The sequence below is a fragment of the Oncorhynchus gorbuscha genome, linkage group LG14 (assembly GCF_021184085.1).
Source record: "Oncorhynchus gorbuscha isolate QuinsamMale2020 ecotype Even-year linkage group LG14, OgorEven_v1.0, whole genome shotgun sequence".
Classification (NCBI taxonomy): Eukaryota; Metazoa; Chordata; class Actinopteri; order Salmoniformes; family Salmonidae; genus Oncorhynchus; species Oncorhynchus gorbuscha.
The window spans coordinates 36,886,172-36,908,653 of record NC_060186.1 but is presented as its reverse complement, the minus strand read 5'-3'; the positions used below and the strand labels follow the sequence as shown (position 1 = coordinate 36,908,653).

Genomic DNA, 22,482 nt, shown 5'->3' with positions numbered 1-22,482 from the left:
CAGTCTCCTCGTCGATTGCAGTGTAATCGGCGTCCAAAAACGATGATTACCGATTGTTTTGAAAACTTGAAATCGGCCCTAATTAATCGGCCATGCTGATTAATCGGCCGGCCTCTGTTGTGTACCTTAGAATCACTTCCCTACCTTCTTTTTTCTACAAAAACACACAACTATTCAATTAACATGCTTTCCAATGTACAGGCTAGGTTTGTAATGTTTTGTGTGCAAAGCCCTAAAGGTACTGTAATGTGTGCAGGGAATGTTTTTGTACAGCAATTGAGGTTGTGTGTTTGGTGTTCTGTAAGGGAGGCTGGACGGCCCTGATGTGGACTGCCTACAAGGGCCGCGTGGAGGTAACCAAGGTTCTCCTTGACCACGGAGCCAACCCCAACACTACTGGACAGGTGAGCAGTCAACATGACCCGTCTCAGACATTTGAGTCATTTAGCAGATGATCTTCTCCAGAGCAACCTACTGTTAGTGGTCCCGTTTGGCTCAGTTGGTAGAACATGGCACTTTCCCTCAATAATGAATATAAAACATACCAAATAACACAACAGAAACCAAAGGCACCAGAGGTGGTGGGGCCCAGGAGGCACGCGTCCATCTTGTTATCCATAACTTCCAACGTATCAGACTCCATTACCCCCATGCTCCTGGAAACAACCACACCTCTGGACTGCATTCCCTCCTGTGGGCGGCCTTTAATTCATGGCTATTCCCCAAGTATTATACACATATTTATGGGTGAAGAGGGATACACTATTCCCCATGTATTATACATAGGGTGATACATCCAAAAGTAGCGCACTGTGTAGGGTGCCATTTGGGACTCACTAAGTCTCTTTTTCGCGCTCTCTCTGCCATCAGCAATACAGTGTGTACCCCATCATCTGGGCAGCAGGCAGAGGTCATGCTGAGATCGTGCAGGTCCTGCTGGAAAATGGAGCCAAGGTCAACTGCTCTGACAAGGTGAGACAACAGATTGGGCAACATTGGCTGGGCAATGCCAACCTTTGGGTTAGTGGTGGCCCAGTTTGGCCAGAAATAGTGACCTGTGCCAGTATTGATAACTGTGTGTGTGTGTGTGTGTCTTTCCCTCTCTCAGTACGGCACTACCCCTCTGATCTGGGCAGCCAGGAAGGGCCATTTTGACTGTGTGATGCACCTGCTGGAGAACGGAGCCGATGTCGACCAGGAGGGGGCGGTATGTCTGCAATCTACACCAGTGGTCACCAACCTTTTCTGAGTCAAGATCACTTTCTGAGTCAAAATGCATGCCGATCTACCGCTCTGATTTTTTAAATTAACATGACTAAAAAAACGTAAGCCTATGCAACATTAACCAATTAAAAACAGTACTGTAGCAATGAGGTTTGTGCAGTAAGCTATAGGCCCAATACATTATCGCTGCATATTGGCTTTGCTTGAATTTACCTGCCAATGCATTGAGGTTCAGGACATTTTTTAAAATTATATTTCAAAATTTGATATAGGCTGTGTGATCACATTGGTAATAGATACATTGTTGTATTACTTGTGAGGCACAGCTGAGTGAGCACACATTTAAATAATTTGCTTTTCATTTTACTGGGCTGACGGTGCCTGCATCTGATGGTCAGTCTCAGCGGAGGGAGAGAGCAGCAGACTGAGGGTCTGTCTCTCAACATCCCTCCGGTCTACACCTCTCACTGTTTTATCATCTGCTTAAAGTCCTAGAGAACTGCTTTGTACATTAAGCGTAGTTACTCTGGATTGATTTACTATCATCGTTATCACACGGCTCTCTCTACTCCTCATCTCTTTCCTGTCCTCCTCTGTCTCTCTTTTCTCCCTTTTGTTCTGCACCCCCTCTCTCTTTCCACTGTCCCTCATTCCCTCCCTCCCTCTCTCCATCCCACCCCTTGTAGAACTCGATGACAGCTCTGATTGTGGCAGTGAAGGGAGGTTTCACTGAGGTGGTGAAGGAGCTTCTGAAGAGGAACCCTAACGTGAACATGACGGAAAAGGACGGAAACACAGCGCTGATGATCGCTGCCAAGGAGGGCTACACTGAGATAGTACAGGACCTGCTGGACGCTGGCACCTACGTCAACATACCAGACAGAGTGAGCAAAGGAGCACACACAGACACATATTTTGTATTATAGGTGCTGTATTGAGATGTGGATGTAGTGTGTATGCTGTATGGTGACCTATTGTGTGTGTGTGTGTTGTACAGAGTGGAGACACGGTGCTTATCGGGGCAGTGAGAGGAGGCCATGTGGAGATAGTGAGGGCTCTGCTGCACAAATATGCTGATATCGACATCAGAGGACAGGTAATGAGTCTGACACCTAACTACTTCAGATAAGTCTCATACCGTGCATCGAAAATTGCACCCTGTATCCTATATCAGAGGTTATTCAACTTTTTCAGCCTGGAACCCAAATGAGAAATTCTGTGTTTTTCGGGGACCCAAGCTTATGAAAACATGCAACTATACGTACATATTGGTACATTATATTGCTCTTATGCCTAAAACAAATGCAATGTAGACAGAAACAAATAACAATAAAATACCCATATAAATAGCTATTCATGTTTATTTTTCCCATTTAAAAACTCTCTTATATATCTGTCTCGGTTGTAACTGTCGTTGTTAAAATACAAGAAAGCGTTATCATTCTGAACCAGAATAAACTGATTGATCACATCACACAGATGTATAACAGAACACACACACACAGGCTGAGTTTCTGATAGTGCAACCCTAAGTAACAGTACAGATGAAAAATGGTCTGGCCTACTGTTCATCTTACTGTATAGGTACTGTTACTTAGGGTTGCACTATCAGTATCTAGCTAGCTTGCTTTGGCTAAAGTTGACGTTAGCTAGCTGGCTATTAGCTGTGTACATGGGGATTGTTTGAAAGAGAAACTCACATCGACTACTGTCAGAGATAATACTCCCTTATTTCTGCTTGTCATCCATCACCTGTTATAAAATGACAACAATGCTTTGCTAACTGACTTACTCTTCCACCGTCGAAGCACTGTTTCCTGAAGTAACTCCCTGATTTAACTTCATGCTGTGGATGTTTGGTCAGGGTGTGTCATTTAATTTGTTAATTTTGAGAGACTCATTTACGAAGCACTTCCCCACACAAAACACATTGTGGGCGCTCTTCGTTATTTCTCAAAATGTCTGTGAAACCAAGAGAGAGAACTCATCGCTGTATTTGCGCTTCGTGATGATTGCGCTCAGTCAGAACTCGTGGCTAGCTTGAGTCCATTCAATGGCGAGTGGGAATGACAAGTCAGTGGCTGACAGCGCATCATCTAGTGCTGAACGACAACGCTGCATCGTGTGGGTCGCAGACTGATCTTCAAGAAATCTGCCCAAAAAACATCCGGCAAACCACGAAGCACACGCACTCTCCCTCCCACTCGCGCTGCTACCAAACTGACCAGAGACACAGCTGCTAAGCAGAGAGTGCACTGAACAGATTGCGCAGTTGCACTTGGCCAAATCAATTCCAGTAATTAATCAAATAATTATACATTTACTCTGACACATCGCGACCCAAACCCATACTTAAATAAAGGCTGCCCTATATAGTGGACTACTGTTGACCAGGGCCCATCGGGAATCTGCACTATTTAGGGGATGGTATGCCATTTGAGATGGAGACACACAGTACTACATTATAGAAGAAGGTACATACAATTCACCTCGACTGCCTTACAACAATACATTTTGACCTCTCGTAGGATAACAAGACAGCCTTGTACTGGGCCGTGGAGAAAGGCAATGCCACCATGGTGAGAGATATCCTTCAGTGCAACCCCGACACGGAGACCTGCACCAAGGTAAGAGGCAACCATATTTCACTATGTGACAACCCAGACACATACACAGCCACCTACTGTAGTCACTGTTCTCCAAACCATAATCATGTGTTTTTCTGTCTCAGGATTCAGAGAGCCCTCTGATCAAGGCCATTAAAATGAGGAATATTGACATAGTGGAGCTTCTGCTGGACAAAGGAGCCAAGGTGTCAGCTGTGGATAAGGTACAAGATATTTAGCCATTTAACCTAGCTTCCGAACGACCTGTAGAATAATCTATTGCCGTCCATATGTAATGTATAATAAACCATATACATGGCACACAGAATGTCAAAAAGACACAAGTTATGTAGATAGAAGTCTGATCCTACCTGTCTCCCGCTAGAGAGGTGACACCCCTCTCCACATCGCCATACGTGGCCGGAGCCGCAGGCTGGCGGAGCTCCTCCTCCGTAACCCGAAAGATGGCCGCCTGCTGTACCGGCCCAACAAGGCCGGCGAGACGCCCTACAACATGACTGCAGCCACCAGAAGAGCATCCTCACCCAGATCTTTGGAGCCCGTGAGTATCCTTTCTCTCCAGAAGCTCGGTTAGTGACTTTCGGCGGTGGAAATCTAGTAGAACACCATAAAGGACGTTACCTGTGTGATGGAGTCGCTAAGACTGGGAGTCACATTTTAGCCACTGTTCTCTGACAATATTACCTAATATAAATATTGTAGACTTGTAACCAAATAAACGGTAAATAATGTAGATATTGTAGAGTTGTAAGTAACCTCATTCCCGTCTGTCTCTGTCCCCTCCAAGGCCACCTGTCCCCTACTGAGTCTGACGGAGACATGCTGGGTTATGACCTGTACAGCAGTGCCCTGGCAGACATCCTCAGTGAGCCCACCATGCAGCCACCCATCTGTGTGGGCTTGTACGCCCAGTGGGGCAGCGGCAAGTCCTTCCTGCTCAAGAAACTGGAAGGTAAGGAACTAAAACAGAATTAAGAGTATAATTATTATTTTTTTACCCCCTTTTTCTCCCCAATTTCGTGGTATCCAATTGTTAGTAGTTACTGTCTTGTCTCATTGCTGCAACTCCCGTACGGACTCGGGAGATGCGAAGGCCGTGAGCCATGCATCCTTCGAAACAAAACCCTACCGCACTGCTTCTTAACACAGCGCGCATCCAGCCCCGAAGCCAGCCGCACCAATGTGTCGGAGGAAACACCGTGCACATAGCGACCTGGTCAGCGTGCACTGCGCCCGGCCCGCCACTGGAGTTGCTAGTGCACGATGAGACAAGGATATCCCTGCTGGCCAAACCCTCCCTAACCCGGACGACGCTGGGCCAATTGTGTGCCGCCCCATGGGCTTCCTGGTCGCGGCCAGCTGCGACAGAGCCTGGGCTCGAACCCAGAGTCTCTGGTGGCACCCGGGAGGCCCCTGAAGAGTATTATTTATACCAGGGATTCTCAAAGTGGGGTCTTGCGGACAGATCTCAAAATATAAATATATGTCAATTTTTTTGGTGTGTCATTTTGGAGTTACTTTTATTGTAAACAAGAATGGAATATGTTTCTAAATACTTCTACATTAATGTGGATGCTACCATGATTATGGATAATCCTGAATGAATCATGAATATTGATGAGTGAGAAATATCATACCTCCAGAAAAATGCTAATCTCCCCTGTAATTGTAATGGTGAGAGGTTAGCATGTCTTGGGGGCTCATATTTGTGCTTTTGTAACTTTTCGTAATCATGGTAGCATCCACGTTAATATAGAAGTGTTTAGAAACATATTGTATTTTTATTTACAATTAAAGTGACTCCAAAATGACACAATACATTTATTTACCATTCATTTCTATTGGGCTCAAAATAATCTGAAAAACAACCAAAACAAACAGCAATACCATTCAACAAGTTTATAGAGTCACAAACTTGATGTAATCATTGCATGCTAGGAATATTGGACCAAATACTAAACTTTTCACTACTTCAATTCACATAGAAGTGAATTTGTCCCAACACTTTGGGTCCCCTAAAATAGGATGGACTATGTATAAAAAGTGCTGTAATTTATAATCAGTTCACATAAATAAAAAAAAATTGAATTAAATCTGACAGTCTGCACTTTAACTTCCTAGTCATTGTATCATAAAAAAAGTAATTTGTATCATTTTCATATACTTTTTGTATAATTTCCCAAAAATGTGTCACTTTCCCAATACTTTTGGAGCTCACTGTATCTCTTTCTATAAGGCAGTTTGCCCGCCATTGCTCGTCTCACTTCTATAGAGGAGTCTGAGCGTTTATGACACTGCTCAAAATAATGATATGTTAAAGGAGTAGTTCACTATTTTACAACTTGATGTTAGATGGTTCCTCACCCTGAAAGTAATTTATGGGCCAAGAGAAACTGGTATTCCAGGGTGAAAGGTTCTTTAAACAGCCACTACCACTTTAGCCATCACAAGCTAACAATCAATGGAAGTGATGGGGGCATGTGAGCATTTAGAATATATATATATATATCACCTGAAATCAACTGCATATTTGGTTTGATGTTACCTAAAGGTGATTTGGCCATTAAAAAAACAATAGATGCTCACATCACTTCCATTGATTGTTAGCTTGTGATGGCTAAAGTTAGCTGAAGTTTGTAGTGGCTGTTGGATTAACTTTTCTCCTGGCCAATAGATTACTTTCAGGGTGAGGAACCATCTAACATTAAGTTGTAAAATAGTGAACTACTCCTTTAACAATATGTTATACATGTTAATAATAAGATGGCTGTTAATATTAACAAATTATTTTATTAACTCATTCTCGCCTGATCTTACTCCTCGTTCACCACCTCCTTTTCTTCCCCTCTCCAGATGAGATGAAGACGTTTGCTGGTCAGCAGGTAGAGCCGTTGTTCCAGTTTTCCTGGATGGTGTTGTTCCTGTCCCTGCTGCTGTGTGGTTCTGTAGCTCTGGTCCTGGGCTTCACCGTCGACCCTAAGCTGGCCATTGCCGTCTCCCTGAGCCTGCTGGCCCTGGTCTATGTCTTCTTCGGTGAGACCGTCACTTTGTCCTCCATTTTGTATGTAGTCCAGTAGTATTAGGTTATTTTCAAGTGTCACACTAGAGGGCAGTATTATACAAGTAACAATAATGTAGTGACCTCTGGTAACAATGCAGTTAGCGATATCAAGGATATTATATTCGAAAAAGGATTCATACTTTTTACTGGACGTAATGCTTGAATAAACAGTATATTAACACACAGCCTATGCACTATACTGACTGGCTTTTCCAAACCCCTTTAATGACACAGGAACAGTTTTTTAAAAACTCGGGCTGTCTTCATTTGGCCTGTAGTGGTGGTGGCTGTGAATGTTCCAGTTAGGAGATAACCGTTTCCCTCGCTCTGTAGTGGTGGTGTACTTCGGCAGTCGTCGTGAGGGGGAGAACTGGAACTGGGCATGGGTGATCAGTACCCGTCTGGCACGACACATTGGCTACCTGGAGCTACTGCTCAAACTGATGTTCGTCAACCCCCCTGACCTGCCCGAACAGACCACCCGCGCACTTCCCGTCAGGTATGACACACACATCCGCACCCACACACATACACACACACACAAACACACACAGACCACCTGTGCTCTGCCCATCTGGTACACACACCTCTCCTCACCCACCCAAAATCACTATCAAATCCCTCTTAGCAAAGCCAGAAATCTAAACTTCAATCACATGCCGTATTTATCACATCAGTCCTGGATGTAATCACTTCATTATATGCCTTGATTTGTCAATTATTTCCATATTATTTATGCAGCGCTCATGGAGACTTTATGAATTCCATATAAAGTCGTTCTAAGTTGTAGTTTGTGTGTGACCAATGATTTAATATGTCCACTCCTCTCCCTCTACTGGTGTATCCCTGCAGGTTCCTGTTCACAGACTACAACCGTCTGTCCAGTGTGGGAGGAGAGACCAGCCTGGCAGAGATGATAGCCACCCTGTCTGATGCCTGTGAGAGGGAGTTTGGTTTCATGGCCAGCCGCCTTTTCAGGGTCTTCAAGACGGAGGAATCACATGGTAAGGACCAGAGGAGGACAGACTAGTCAATTCAGTTTACTTTATTGAATCCCCTTGGGCAAATGTGTTCTACTGTTGGCACTACTTTGAGTCACTATCAGTCACTACATTCGTTAATACACAGTTTTCAGTAGGAACTAATAACAAAGGCTTGCAAACGTCCAACAGACAATACGAATGAATGTTCTTATTGAACAAGCTTAGTTAGTAGCCTACTTCCTGTTTCAAAATATTTGTATGCCCACTGAATACTTTATACCTACTGATTTTTATGCTTTCATGATAAACTGATCATAGGCAGCAAAAATCCGCATTTCTGTTCTGATTGTCATTCAAAATGTATTATAGGGAAGAAGAAGTGGAAGAAGACATGCTGCGTTCCCTCCTTCGTCATCTTCGTCTTCATCCTGGGCTGCCTGATCACCGGCATGGCCCTCCTCGCCATCTTCAAGGTTTAACTTTATTAGTCTAGCTTATTGGCCTTTTAGCATTATTGCAGGTTCTGAAATCGATGTGATTAAAAAGTCTGAATTTCTTCACCAATGTTGAATGAATAAGACAATTTCAAAATGCATAAAGGTGGACGTTGCCAACCAGACAGTGAACGCCGTGCTGATCGCCATGGCCAGCGTGGTGGGCCTGGCGCTGGTGCTCAACTGCCGGACCTGGTGGCAGGTGGCCGACTCGGTGCTAAACTCTCAGAGGAAGAGGCTGCACAGTGCCGCCAACAAGATGCACAAGCTCAAGAGCGAGGGCTTCATGAAGGTAGGGTGCACTGCAAACAGCCACACATGCATCCACACGCAAAAACAAACATACACAGCTACCTGCTACCTGTCTTAACATATCTTTATATCTCGCTGTACCTCTCTCTCCTCCATCCTCAGGTGTTGAAGAATGAGGTGGAGCTGATGGCGAGGATGGCTAAAACCATCGATGGCTTCACTCAGAACCAGACGCGTCTGGCTGTCATCATAGACGGCCTGGACTCCTGTGAACAGGACAAAGTGCTGCAGATGCTGGATACGGTAAGACTCACACACACACATAGTCACAGGGTGATAGGGTATACCGTATCACTCTGAGCACTAACTTATTTGAACATCTCACCCTTGTGCAACCTTTTGAGTTTTTTCCAAAAACAATCTGTCCCAAGAGAGCAAACAACACATCAGTCATAAATATTCCAGAAGCTGTCAGTAATACAATTGTCTTTTAATCTGATCAATTTATTAGAGGAGCAAGGCCATCTGAACTCGCTGCTTCTTGTTTACTAATGAAATCTTTGATCTGGGGAAATAATGTGTCTTCTATGTAAGATGTCTTTGTAACGGAATAACCAACATCCCTCATATGTTTAGAGTTATTCATCTAGACATTTGATAGCGGTCACAAAATGTCATATTTCAATGTCTTTTGTTCACTGGGATAATGGAGTTATTAGCTGACTGAGCTGTAGCGGAAATAGTGAAATAGAATAGAATAGAAACAACTTACACTGCATGGCAAAAGTATGTGGACACCTCTTCAAATGAGTGGATTCATGAAATGGGTTTCCATGTCCGAGCAGCTACACACAAGCCTAAGAACACCATGCGCAAAGCCAAGCGTCGTTTGGAGTGGTGTAAAGCTTGCCGACATTGGACTCTGGAGTGGAATCGCTTCACCATCTGGCAGTCCGACGTATGAATCTGGTTTTAGACAACGCTACCTGCCCTAATGCATAGTGCCTACTTTAAAGTTTGGTGGATGAGGAATAATGTTTTTTCATGGTTCGGGGTAGGCCCCTTAGTTCCAGTGAAAGGAAGTCTTAACGCTACAGCATACAATTACTTTCTAGACGATTCTCTACTTCCAACTTTATGGCAGAAGTTTGGGTAAGGCCCTTTCATGTTTCAGCATGACAATGCCCCCGTGCAGAAAGCGAGATCCATGGCGAGATTGGTGTGGAAGAACATGACTGGGTAGAGCCCTGACCTCAATCACATTGAACACCTTTGGGATGAATTGGAACGCCGCCTGCGAGCCAGGCCTAATCGCCCAACATCAGTGCCCGACCTCACTAATGCTCTTGTGTCTGATTGGAAGCAAGTCCCTGCAGTAATGTTCCAACATCTAGTGGAGAGCCTTCCCAGAAGAGTGGAAGCTGTTATAGCATTAAAGGGGTGACCCAACTCCATATTAATGTCCATGATTTTGGAATGAGATGTTCGACAAGCAGGTGTCCATATACTTTTGACAATGTAGTGTATATATTTGAGTGGTAGCCCCAACCAGGAGATTCAAACCACTTGACGGTGTAAGAACAGACGCCGGAGATGAGAAGCAGGTATGGGGAATCAAACATTTAATCGGGAACAGACAGAACAAGACAGGAACAGCATCAGGGAAGATAATGACAGAGGTGATTGAGTCCAGGTGAGTCCAATAATCGCTGATGCCCGTGACTGGGGAAAGGCAGGTGTGCATAATGATGATGGCGGGAGTGCGCAATGCTGGGGAGGGAAGGGTGGGAGCAGACAGACGGGGTTGCTAGGTGTTGAACTGAGGTCCCTTCACAGACACACGCACACACACATGCAGCGAGCACCCCACACGCACAGGGCTAGCCCGCCCATTAGGCAGGATTAGGCAACCACTTAGACGGCAAGTTGACGAGGGCGGCATCAAGACTGACCGAGATGCACCTCCGACAACACATACTGCTTCACATAATTCTGCCTAAAACAATGAAAATGTCTCTCTCCCAGCGGCATATGGGCCATTTAGGTGAGTGCTGATGCCTCACCATGTTAAGCAGTGCCCACATTGCCAAAGTCAGGGCCGCAAAATATTTATCTTACGCGTGCCCAGTGTGCCTCTCTAGGGTGCTGTTGGAGAGACGCAGTGCTGTGGCAGTCCCCCAACGCGCAAGTCATCTACATCAATGATGTATCTTATAGTAGAAAGAGTAGTAGCCTATGTGGTTTTTCTGTAGCCTATAGACTTGAGACCATATTTATGACAAATAGCCAAAAGGGCTTGCCCTATCAAATAAAAATGCACTTCGATTTGAATATGACTTTGCATGTTAACAAACACCATATCCTAAAAACAGAACAAGTGAAAATAAAATGGGCAATATGGAATGAAATTGGGCTACTCAGGAGTAGGGCTGTGGCGGTCATGAAATGTTGTCAGCCGGTTATCGTCAAGCAAAAGACTGCCAGTCTCACGGTAATTGAACGTTAATTAACATAAACTCTTTTAGCATCTCCGGGCCTCCACACGTACAAGCCGCTTTGAAGCATCTACATTTTAAAAAGTCAAATCAATGTAATATACAGTGGGGCAAAAAAGTATTTAGTCAGCCACCAATTGAGCAAGTTCTCCCACTTAAAAAGATGAGAGGCCTGTAATTTTCATCATAGGTACACTTCAACTATGACAGACAAAATGATTTTAAAAATCCAGAAAATCACATTGTAGAATTTTTAATGAATTTATTTGCAAATTATGGTGAAAAATAAGTATTTGGTCACCTACAAACAAGCAAAGTTCTGGCTCTCACAGGCCTGCAACTTCTTCTTTAAGAGGCTCCTCTGTCCTCCACTCGTTACCTGTATTAATGGCACCTGTTTGAACTTTTTATCAGTATAAAAGACACCTGTTGTCACGCCTTGGTCATTGTATTTTGTGTTTTTGTTATATGTTTGGTTAGGCCAGGGTGTGACATGGGTTTATATGTTGTTTTTCGTATTGGGGTTTGTAGTATTTGGGATCGCGGCTGATTAGGGGTGTTGTATAGGCTTGGCTGCCTGAGGCGATTCTCAATCAGAGTCAGGTGATTCTCGTTGTCTCTGATTGGGAACCGTATTTAGGTAGCCTGAGTTTCGCTTTGTATTTCGTGGGTGATTGTTCCTGTCTCTGTGTAGTGTTCACCAGATGGGCTGTAATAGGTTTCTCGTTCCGTTTGTTGTTTTTGTATATTGTATTAGTTATTTCATGTTACGCTCTTCATTCATTAAAGTCATGAGTAACAAACACGCTGCATTTCGGTCCGACTCTCTTTCGACAAATGAAGAACGCCTTTACACCTGTCCACAACCTCAGTCACACTCCAAACTCTACTATGGCCAAGACCAAAGAGCTGTCAAAGGACACCAGAAACAAAATTGTAGACCTGCACCAGGCTGGGAAGACTGAATCTGCAATAGGTAAGCAGCTTGGTTTGAAGAAATAAACTGTGGGAGCAATTTTTAGGAAATGGAAGATATACAAGACCACTGATAATCTCCCTCGAACTGGGGCTCCACGCAAGACCTCACCCCGTGGGGTCAAAATGATCACAAGAACGGTGAGCAAAAATCCCAGAACCACACCTAGTGAATGACCTGCAGAGAGCTGGGACCAAAGCAACAAAGCCTACCATCAGTAACACACTACGCCGCCAGGGACTCAAATCCTGCAGTGCCAGACGTGTCCCCCTGCTTAAGCCAGTACATGTCCAGGCCCGTCTGAAGTTTGCTAGAGAGCATTTGGATAATCCAGAAGAAGATGGGGAGAATGTCATATGGTCAGATGAAACCAAAATATAACTTTTTGGTTAAAAAAAACTCAACTCGGCGTGTTTGGAGGACAAAGAATGCTGAGTTGCATCCAAAGAACACCATACCTACTGTGAAGCATGGGGGTGGAAACATCATGCTTTGGGGCTGTTTTTCTGCAAAGGGGCCAGGACGACTGATCCGTGTAAAGAAAATAATGAATGGGGCCATGTATCGTGAGATTTTGAGTGACAACCTCCATCAGCAAGGGCATTGAAGATGAAACGTGGCTGGGTCTTTCAGCATGACAATGATCCCAAACACATCGCCCGGGCAACGAAGGAGTGGCTTCGTAAGAAGCATTTCAAGGTCCTGGAGTGGCCTAGCCAATCTCCAGATCTCAACCCCATAGAAAATATTTGGAGGGAGTTGAAAGTCCGTGTTGCTCAGCAACAGCCCCAAAACATCACTGCTCTAGTGCGAGATCTGCATGGAGGAATGGGCCAAAATACCAGCAACAGTGTGTGAAAACCTTGTGAAGACTTACAGAAAATGTTTGACCTCTGTTATTGCCAACAAAGGGTATATAACAGTATTGAAATAAACTTTTGTTATTGACCAAATACTTATTTTCCACCATAATTTGCAAATTAATTCATAAAAAATGCTACAATGTGATTTTCTGGATTTTTTTTTCTCATTTTGTCTGTCGTAGTTGAAGTGTACCTATGAAAATTACAGGCCTCATCTTTTTAAGTGGGAGAACTTGCATAATTGGTGGCTGACTAAATACTTTTTTGCCCCAATATATTTTTGTCAGGTCTAAAGAAACATGATATGAATGAAAATGTATTTCAGAAGAACTGAAGATGAGTTTGACTACTGTAGGCCTATGTTATCTGGCTATGCTCCATGCCATAGGCTGTGGGCTAGTTCATTTAGCTGACAATTTATGCATATAAGTCCTGTGACATTATTTTCTTTTAGATGATTTTATAGTAAGAAGAATAAAATAGAAAGGGTATTTTTCCCGTTACAGAACGACTGAAATGGCTGTGTTGAACGTATACATGATAATTGAGAAACAGGTCCTATATGCAACATTTTTAGTTATGTGGGAACTTTAGTTGTTAATGATACAAACCTTAGAATACCTTAGAAATCGAAACATATATGGGCTGCATGATGCGACTATAGACTTGATGATTTGAGAAAGTAGCAAAAACAAGCTTGTGCTCTGTCCCTTGTCTCCGGCTGCACAGCTGTTCTCATCAAGTGATCATATTTTCACCCATCAGACTATACTCAATTTAATCTCGTCTGATATGTCAAATTAGTTTTGATTTAGAATGGCCCGTTATCAAATGGGCAGGAACGGGGGCAGGGGGAAAAAGACATGTCATCTGTATGCACTCCAATAGCAAATGTTTTGTGCTTAATATGAGCAGCTGAGAAATAAATATAACAACACTTACTTCACTCCACGCATCAACCACTGTTTGAGGAGCATGCTCTCGCTGTGATATTCTGCCCAAACTATGTATGCCATGGGCTCTCCAACCTTGTTCCTGCAGCTACCCAGTACTTAATATGGGAAACCAAGTCAAGTCTGCGTGGGAACATCTACAGTAACATGTTTTTGCATTTAAATACATTTCACTAAACTGTTGACAGCCCGTCTGCGTGCTCGAGAAAGGAGTAAAGGAGAGAGAGGAGATGGAAACGCATGGTGGTGAGACATTCTGTGTAGCTATGAAACAACATCCACAACAACCATGTTTTACACTGTTTCAACCTGCTGTTGAACTTCTTTTTCTAATTGATCATCACAGTGAGGTGAGTTTTAAAAGTACTATAGGCCTACTGCTTTGATGATGTGTGTTTTTGATATGATTTTCATTTGCATTGATGTCAGAGTGGCTAGAGGGACAGTAAAGTCCTGAGTACTAGGCCATTAGGACCTGATTGTCGTTAGCGAGTTGGGTACTACCAAAGCATGTCCAGAGTGCATAAAAGGAGATTACTGTGACTTAGCGGCTACATGGAATATTACTGCGGTCAATGCTCATGACTGCCGGTGTGGTGGTAATACAGTCACCTCAACAGCCCTACTCAGGAGTGCTGTCCGGGAGTTTCACTCCATTGGCTAAATTCTCATGAATGCAAGTAAGCCTATTAGTACATTTTTTTTTACGAGCTGATCATAGCGAATAAGAAAATACTTCTGCATTTCTCGCTGTGTAAGCACATTGATTCTCATTGCAAATATGCAAACAATTACAACTGATAAACTTGGGTAGCTCATATGCCCATCTTAAATAGCCGAAGTGTTTAGTCTTAATCATTGGTCAGGACTAATGTCTAGGCGAATAAAGCCAACGCAAATGCCTGTTTTACAAACGTTACGACATGGATGGGCATTCACAAAACTGCATTGCGAACCAACGCTGTAGGCTACTAAATTCTGATTCTGCGTGGATAGGAGGGGGGCAGCGATTTCTATGTCTCGCCTAAGGAGGCAGAGCGGCCTGGGCAGGGCTTACACACACACACACACACACACACACACACACACACACACACACACACACACACACACACACACACACACACACACACACACACACACACACACACACACACACACACACACACACACACACACACACACACACACACACACACACACACACACACACACACACACACAGTCAAAGGGTGGTAGGGTATACAGTATAACCTTGAACACTAACATTGATATGTTCTTCCCCAAGTCCTCACCTTGTGTGGGGCTTTTGTCTACAAATGGAATTATTTCAATCTGTCCCAATAATAGAAAGAACACACATCCATTACGCACAAAGATTCCAGAAGCTGTCATGATTTTTCTTATTATTTACAGTAATGCAATTTTCTGTAATCTGATCAATTTATTTAAGGATCTAAACTTGCTGCTTCTTGTTTACAAATGCAATCTTTGGTCAAAGTAAATATTGGATATTTTATGCAAGATTTCTTTCCCCCTTCTGATGACCAGGTGGCGAATCGCATCTCTGCATGTCTGGCAGACATATCAGTATGGATGACGGATCACCACCTCAAGCTGAACTTCGGCAAGACGGAGCTGCTCTTCCTCCCGGGGAAGGACTGCCCGTTCCATGATCTCGCCATCACGGTTGACAACTCCATTGTGTCCTCCTCCCAGAGCGCTAAGAACCTTGGCGTGATCCTGGACAACACCCTGTCGTTCTCAACTAACATCAAGGCGGTGGCCCGTTCCTGTAGGTTCATGCTCTACAACATCCGCAGAGTACGACCCTGCCTCACACAGGAAGCGGAGCAGGTCCTAATCCAGGCACTTGTCATCTCCCGTCTGGATTACTGCAACTCGCTGTTGGCTGGGCTCCCTGCCTGTGCCATTAAACCCCTACAACTCATCCAGAACGCCGCAGCCCGTCTAGTGTTCAACCTTCCCAAGTTCTCTCACGTCACCCCACTCCTCCGCTCTCTCCACTGGCTTCCAGTTGAAGCTCGCATCCGCTACAAGACCATGGTGCTTGCCTACGGAGCTGTGAGGGGAACGGCACCTCAGTACCTCCAGGCTCTGATCAGGCCCTACACCCAAATAAGGGCACTGCGTTCATCCACCTCTGGCCTGCTCGCCTCCCTACCACTGAGGAAGTACAGTTCCCGCTCAGCCCAGTCAAAACTGTTCGCTGCTCTGGCTCCCCAATGGTGGAACAAACTCCCTCACGACGCCAGGACAGCGGAGTCAATCACCACCTTCCGGAGACACCTGAAACCCCATCTAAGGAATACTTAGGATAGGATAAAGTAATCCTTCTCACCCCCCCTTAAAATATTTAGATGCACTATTGTAAAGTGGCTGTTCCACTGGATGTCATAAGGTGAATGCACCAATTTGTAAGTCGCTCTGGATAAGAGCGTCTGCTAAATGACTTAAATGTAATGTAAATGTAATGTCTTTGTCGTCAGAAGCAACATCCCTCATTGATTAGAGCAATTTGTTGAGACATTGACAGCAGTCACATAATATAATATTTCAATGTCTTGCACATTTGGATAATGGAGTTATGAGCTGGCTGCTGTGGAAAAGGTTTTAGAATAGAAAAACGAATATGCTACACACACACGGCTTCCAAAAGGATATTTTCACTAAACCCTAACCCCTATTTTCCTTAAACCTAACCTTAACTCCTAACCCTAAAACTATACCTACCCCTAACTCCTAACCCTAATTGTAACCCTAAACCTAACCTTAGCTCCTAACCCTAAAACTATACCTAATGCCATATCTTAATTGTAACCCTATCCCTAAACCTAAGCCTAAAATAGCATTTTTCCTCGTGGGGTTTGGCAAAATGTCCCCACTTGTCTGATTTTTTTCTTTCTTTTTTTTTTCCTTGTTTTACAATCCTTGTGAGGATTTCTGGTACCCACAAGGATAATTAAACACACACACACACCTTTCTTTCCCCACACACCTCACCATATGTACCTTGTTTCTCCCTGCTTCACCAGGTGAGGGTGCTGTTTTCCAAAGGCCCCTTCATCTCCATCTTCGCCAGCGACCCCCACATCATCATCAAGGCCATCAACCAGAACCTGAACAGCGTGCTCAGGGACTCCAACATCAACGGCCATGACTACATGAGGAACATCGTCCACCTGCCCGTCTTCCTCAACAGCCGGGGGTTGAGTAGCGCCAGGAAGATGTGTGTGGCAGCGCCTGCTAACGGAGACACCAGCAACTCAGACGGTAATCCGTACCACTCAGACGGTAAAGATGGACTTGCACAGCCACACATGACTCGTGCACACGCGCTCATTCACATTCATCCAGACACTGAACACATACAGCCACCTCCAAAACCCAAATGACTCCCTTTGCACACAACTGTAGCTCCCAAATCGGGACTATGACTGAATGTGTCAAATGATTGATCTGTTATTAGCTCTGATTTCTCATCTACATCTTTCCTGTCTGTAGGCTGGCATGAGGAGCTAGACAGGAAGCTATCCCAGCACAGCATCGGAGAAATGACAAAGTTTGGCAGCAAGACCACCCTAAACCGCAGGGTAAGAGAGAGAAGAGTGTGTGTGTGTCAAATCAAATCTCATTTAATTTGTCACGTACACAGTTTACAGCATGGACAAAAGGTACAGTGAAATGCTTGTCTGCTAGCTGCCTCAACATTGCAGTACAATTATCAATAATTACAATAGTAAAAGAGGTATGCATAGTAACAGCCTTCTATGTACGCAATATGGTATACAGTATAGATAATGAATGTGCTATAAGTATGACTGTACAAATATAAAGTAGTGTCTTGGTCGTGCAGATTAATTAATAGTATATAATAGAACAGCTGTGTGTGTGTGTTTGTGTTTATGGGTGTTCATGGGTGTTTGTGTGTGTATAGGTTGAATGTTTGGAGAATCTCAAAGGTGCAGGTCTGTGCAGGGAGACAGCAAGGGTTAGTATTTTGGGGTCGACATTTAGTCGGGAGATATTCTAGATCGGGAGAACAAAAAGTCGTAAGGTTTATACATTACCGCAGTCACACCATTGTGTTGTTGATGCTGAAGCAAACCCCTCCTTTACTTTTCCTGGATAATTCCTTTCGACCCTGTCCGCGCAATGTAGGGAAAACTCAGCAGTCTGGATAGCTGGATTCAGCACGGAATCCGAGAGCCATGTTTCAGTCAGGTGTATTACGTTACTGTCTGTGTCCCGTTGATGGGAAATCCTTGCCCTGAGCTTGTCTACCTTATTGTCCAGAGACTGCGGTGGATGATTTGCCCTCCTTAGTCTGACTAGAACGGCCAGCTCTCCTTCCTCGCCTCCGTCGTTGTCTTTTTGGTAGGGCTACCAGAATGAATGGAACTGCTTCTGGAGAACAAAAAAAAAAAGTGTATGGTTCTGGAAAGTCAATATTTCTGGTGAGTAACCGCCGTTCTGATGTCCAGAAGTGCATGTCTGTCATAGAAATCACAGAAACGTCATGAGCAAATAAAGTAAAAAATGACGCAAGAGTAAACAACTTGGAGCTAGCATCAGGGTGACCGTTTCTGCTGGTGCACTTCTTGCCGTGCGTGTTTGTGTGTGTGTGGCCTGGTGGATTCCCGAAGAGGACTGGCATATGGGTCAACACAGCCACTAATAGTATCATCAAACGCCTTCAGATCGGGCATGTTTAAATCAATATAATAACCACACATCTATCTACACATGGAAATTCAGTCATATGCAGGTGCTTTGATTCTATTCCCTCTGTAGTGCACTTCTCTTTACCAGACATTTTGTTTTCTGGTCATAAGTAGTGCACTATAAAGAAGATAGGGTGCCATTTGGGATGCATCCAGGACCAATCTCATAGCTCTTTCCTCTGGTCTGAAAAAAAGCTCCCAAGGCAGGGATTGGGGACATTGCCCTTTGTAGGGTGCCATCTTTCAGATGGGGTGTTGAATGGGAGTCCTGAATCTCTGTGGTCAATAAAGATCCGATTGATGATCACCATCATACCAGGTCATTTAATGCTTAAAAACAAATGGATGAATAAGATATTAGGCTACAGAAGTGCCATGTCTTACCGATCTCTACAGCTTCCGTCTTAAAACAAATCCTGTGAAATGATGTCAGCACACACACTTAAGGAGTTAGTGGCTAGCTAAAGCGGCCAGCTTGGCTAAATAACTAGCTACGTCGGTCGCGGCGCACATTACCAGAATGGCACATCGATGAACCACCAAAGGCACGTCCCATTTCTGTTAGAATCTTAAGAAAAGGGCCGAGGGGCCGAGTTGGACCGTGCCCAAAGTCGACTTTTGAACAAAGTTAATATATGGTTTCTCTGTCTGTGTATAGGACACATACCGGCGCAGGCAGATGCAGAGGACGGTGACGAGGCAGATGTCCTTTGACCTGAGCAAGCTGCTGGTGACAGAGGACTGGTTCAGTGACATCAGTCCCCAGACCATGCGGAGGCTGCTCAACATAGTCTCTGTCACAGGTGGGGCACACACAGTCAGACACAAACCCACACAGTCATGCAGGCAGACAAACACAGTAGCTACCCCCATGTTTGTCACTGGGTTTACTAGATAAACCACAATTGGCCATCTAGAAAATGATTAATGGACAGATGATTGTGAATAATATATTGTGGAGGAAACACTGTTTGTTTTCTCCAGGATGACTGGCACAATGCTGTTCTGTTTGTCTACAGGTCGTCTGCTAAGGGCCAATCAGATCACGTTCAACTGGGACCGCCTGGCGTCGTGGATCAACCTTACTGAGACGTGGCCCTACAGGACCTCCTGGCTCATCCTATTCCTGGAGGAGACCGACGGCATTCCCGACCAGGCCGCCCTAAAGACAATCTATGAGAGGTAATGTAGTCCTTTTAAAACTACACCCAAGACCATCTAGGAAAGGTAGTGTACTATAGTCCCCCTATACCCCCTAACACTAGGTCACCCTCAAGACCATCTACCAGAGGTACTGTGGTCCCCAACCCCCTCTCCAAATCCCCCAAAACTAAGATCTTCTTGAAACACATGTCTTAAGTTGCAGGAGTGAGGGTTTTGTTTTAAATGAGAAAGATCTGTTTTGAAAATGTGCAATAAGGTTTTGTTTATTTGGTTGAATCATCATTAGAATTGCGTCCAATTGGTTGGCTTATTGTAGTTTAATTTAAATTACCCATCAGTCAAAAGCGTAGTCACTGCACATTTCTCCAAAAAGTATGATCTTTGTCCCCATGTGCATTTGCAAACCGTAGTCTGGTTTTTTTATGGGAGTTTTGGAGCAGTAGCTTCTTCCTTGCTGAGCGGACTTTCAGGTTATGTCGATATAGGACTTGTTTTACTGTGGATATAGATACTTTTGTACCTGTTTCCTCCAGCATCTTCACAAGGTCCTTTGCTGTTGTTCTGGGATTGATTTGCGCACCAAAGTACACTTTTCGCACCAAAGTACATTAATCTCTAGGAGACAGAGGGGAGTGGTAGGATGGGTGCTTGGTCCCATGGTGTTTATACTTGCGTACTATTGTTTGTACATATGAATGTGGTACCTTCAGGCGTTCGGAAATTGCTCCCAAGGATGAACCAGACTTGTGGAGGTCTACACATTTTTTTCTGAGGTCTTGGCTGATTTCTTTTGATTTTCCCATGATGTCAAGCAAAGAGGCACTGAGTTTGAAGGTAAGCCTTGAAATACATCCACAGGTACACCTCCAATTGACTCAAATGATGTCAATTAGCCTAACAGAAGCTTCTAAAGCCATGACTTCATTTTCTGGAATTTTCCAAGCTGTTTAAAGGCACAGTCAACTTAGTGTATGTAAACTTCTGACCCACTGGAATTGTGATACACTGAGTTATAAGTGAAATAATCTGTCTGTAAATAATTGTTGAAAAAATGACTTGTGTCATGCACAAGGTAGATGTCCTAGCCGACTTGCCAAAACTACAGTTTGTTTACAAGAAATTTGTGGAGTGGTTGAAAAACAAGTTTTAATGACTCCAACCTAAGTGTATGTAAACTTCCGACTTCAACTGTATATTCCATTAAAAAAATGTTCCCCTGAATGATTCAAACTTCCTTCATTGTCACTTGAAATATTATTTTATGTGCCTTATCCGTGAAGCTCACAGAATTCTTATTTTTTTCTTATTTTTAAAATGATATTATTTTCCTTATTGCAATTTCATTTCCTGTAACCTCCTTCCCGGACCTACATGTTTTGGATAAAGATACATTTGATGTTGTATCTAAGTCTTTTGTGGGTAAAGCTACATAAAAGTATACCAAACAAAAGAAGCAGCCGTTGAGTTTAGAATAGCTATAGCTCTTTCCTCATCTGTAATGGCTTTTTCAATGTTTATCTCTGGTGTTTTTAGGATCTCCAAAAACATTCCCACCACTAAAGATGTGGAGCCCCTGTTGGAGATTGACGGGGATGTGCGTAGCTTCGAGGTGTTCCTCTCTTCCCGTACCCCGGTCCTCAACTCGCGCGACATGAAAACTTTCCTGCCCTGCACCGTCAACCTCGACCCCAAACTACGAGAGATCATCGCAGGTGAGTGAGAGTCATAGAGGTACTATAGTTTGTTTCAGGTTTGTTTTCAGTGCATTTTAGATGTAAGCCTGTTCATACATAATAAAACTACTTATCAAATGTACTTATTAGTCAATTTACAACATCTGAGTTTTGTAAAAACTTTTTCTGTCAGCGTGCGTCCCTCTCTCGCTCTCTGACGTGCATATCGCAGGTGAAGGGGAGCCTAGCTAACTGTGTCTGTGTGCCAAATAATTTGAGTTCCACACAATTGTTTGTAGACATGACGTAGGCAACCTGAGTGCAGCAGTTACTTTGAATTTCACATTTCTCTTTGCCTGTATCCCCCCCCCCCCCCAGATGTGCGTGCTGCCAGGGAGCAGATGAGCATCGGAGCAGTGACCTATCCCAGTCTACCATTGCAGGAGGCCGCTCCCCGCCCTACCTCCGTCTATAGCCAGCAGTCAGGCATGTCCGCCTACTCCCCCTCCTTCAACGGGCCCTTCAACCCGCCCGGGGTGGTGTCCCCACCGCCACACAGCAGCTACTACAGTGGCATAGCTGGCCCCCAGCACCCCTTCTACAACAGGGTGAGTGTATAGGGAAGAACACCACCATGTCATCAACATCATGGTCCTTTCATTTCCAGGACTCTGAGAAGGGCCTGGTTCCAAACGGAATGACCGAAGCTTCAGTTGTAGACTCTGACTCTAGGCCTATATCGTGTCCAGTGTTTCCCCTGCTGCTAAATCGTCGCCGAGTTTCTTGTGGAAGAATGGTGTCGCATCCCCCCGATAGAGTTCCAGACACTTGTAGAATCTATGCCAAGGTGCATTGAAGCTATTCTCGCTCGTGTGGGTCCAACGCCCTATTAAGACACTATATGTTGGTGTTTCCTTTATTTTGGCAGTTACGTGTATGCGTACGCTAAAATGCAGTAACGTTACGCTAGCT

At 44.2% G+C, this 22,482-nt stretch overlaps 1 protein-coding gene across 1 annotated transcript in view; it reads left to right on the top strand.

Annotated features, from left to right (window-relative positions):
- Positions 1–22,471, top strand: part of kidins220b (kinase D-interacting substrate 220b) — a 30,402-nt gene extending 7,931 nt beyond the window's left edge. The window contains 22 exon segments of the mRNA XM_046297925.1: positions 306–404; positions 871–972; positions 1,109–1,207; positions 1,911–2,108; positions 2,222–2,320; positions 3,753–3,851; positions 3,956–4,054; positions 4,216–4,342; positions 4,345–4,392; positions 4,639–4,803; positions 6,705–6,884; positions 7,246–7,411; positions 7,765–7,916; positions 8,265–8,368; positions 8,496–8,681; positions 8,804–8,944; positions 16,985–17,222; positions 17,454–17,542; positions 19,332–19,476; positions 19,693–19,855; positions 21,371–21,549; positions 21,889–22,471. Of these exon segments, the coding sequence (XP_046153881.1) occupies positions 306–404; positions 871–972; positions 1,109–1,207; positions 1,911–2,108; positions 2,222–2,320; positions 3,753–3,851; positions 3,956–4,054; positions 4,216–4,342; positions 4,345–4,392; positions 4,639–4,803; positions 6,705–6,884; positions 7,246–7,411; positions 7,765–7,916; positions 8,265–8,368; positions 8,496–8,681; positions 8,804–8,944; positions 16,985–17,222; positions 17,454–17,542; positions 19,332–19,476; positions 19,693–19,855; positions 21,371–21,549; positions 21,889–22,130 (3,120 nt within the window). The 3' untranslated portion in view covers positions 22,131–22,471.
- Positions 22,472–22,482: the final 11 nt, after the last annotated feature.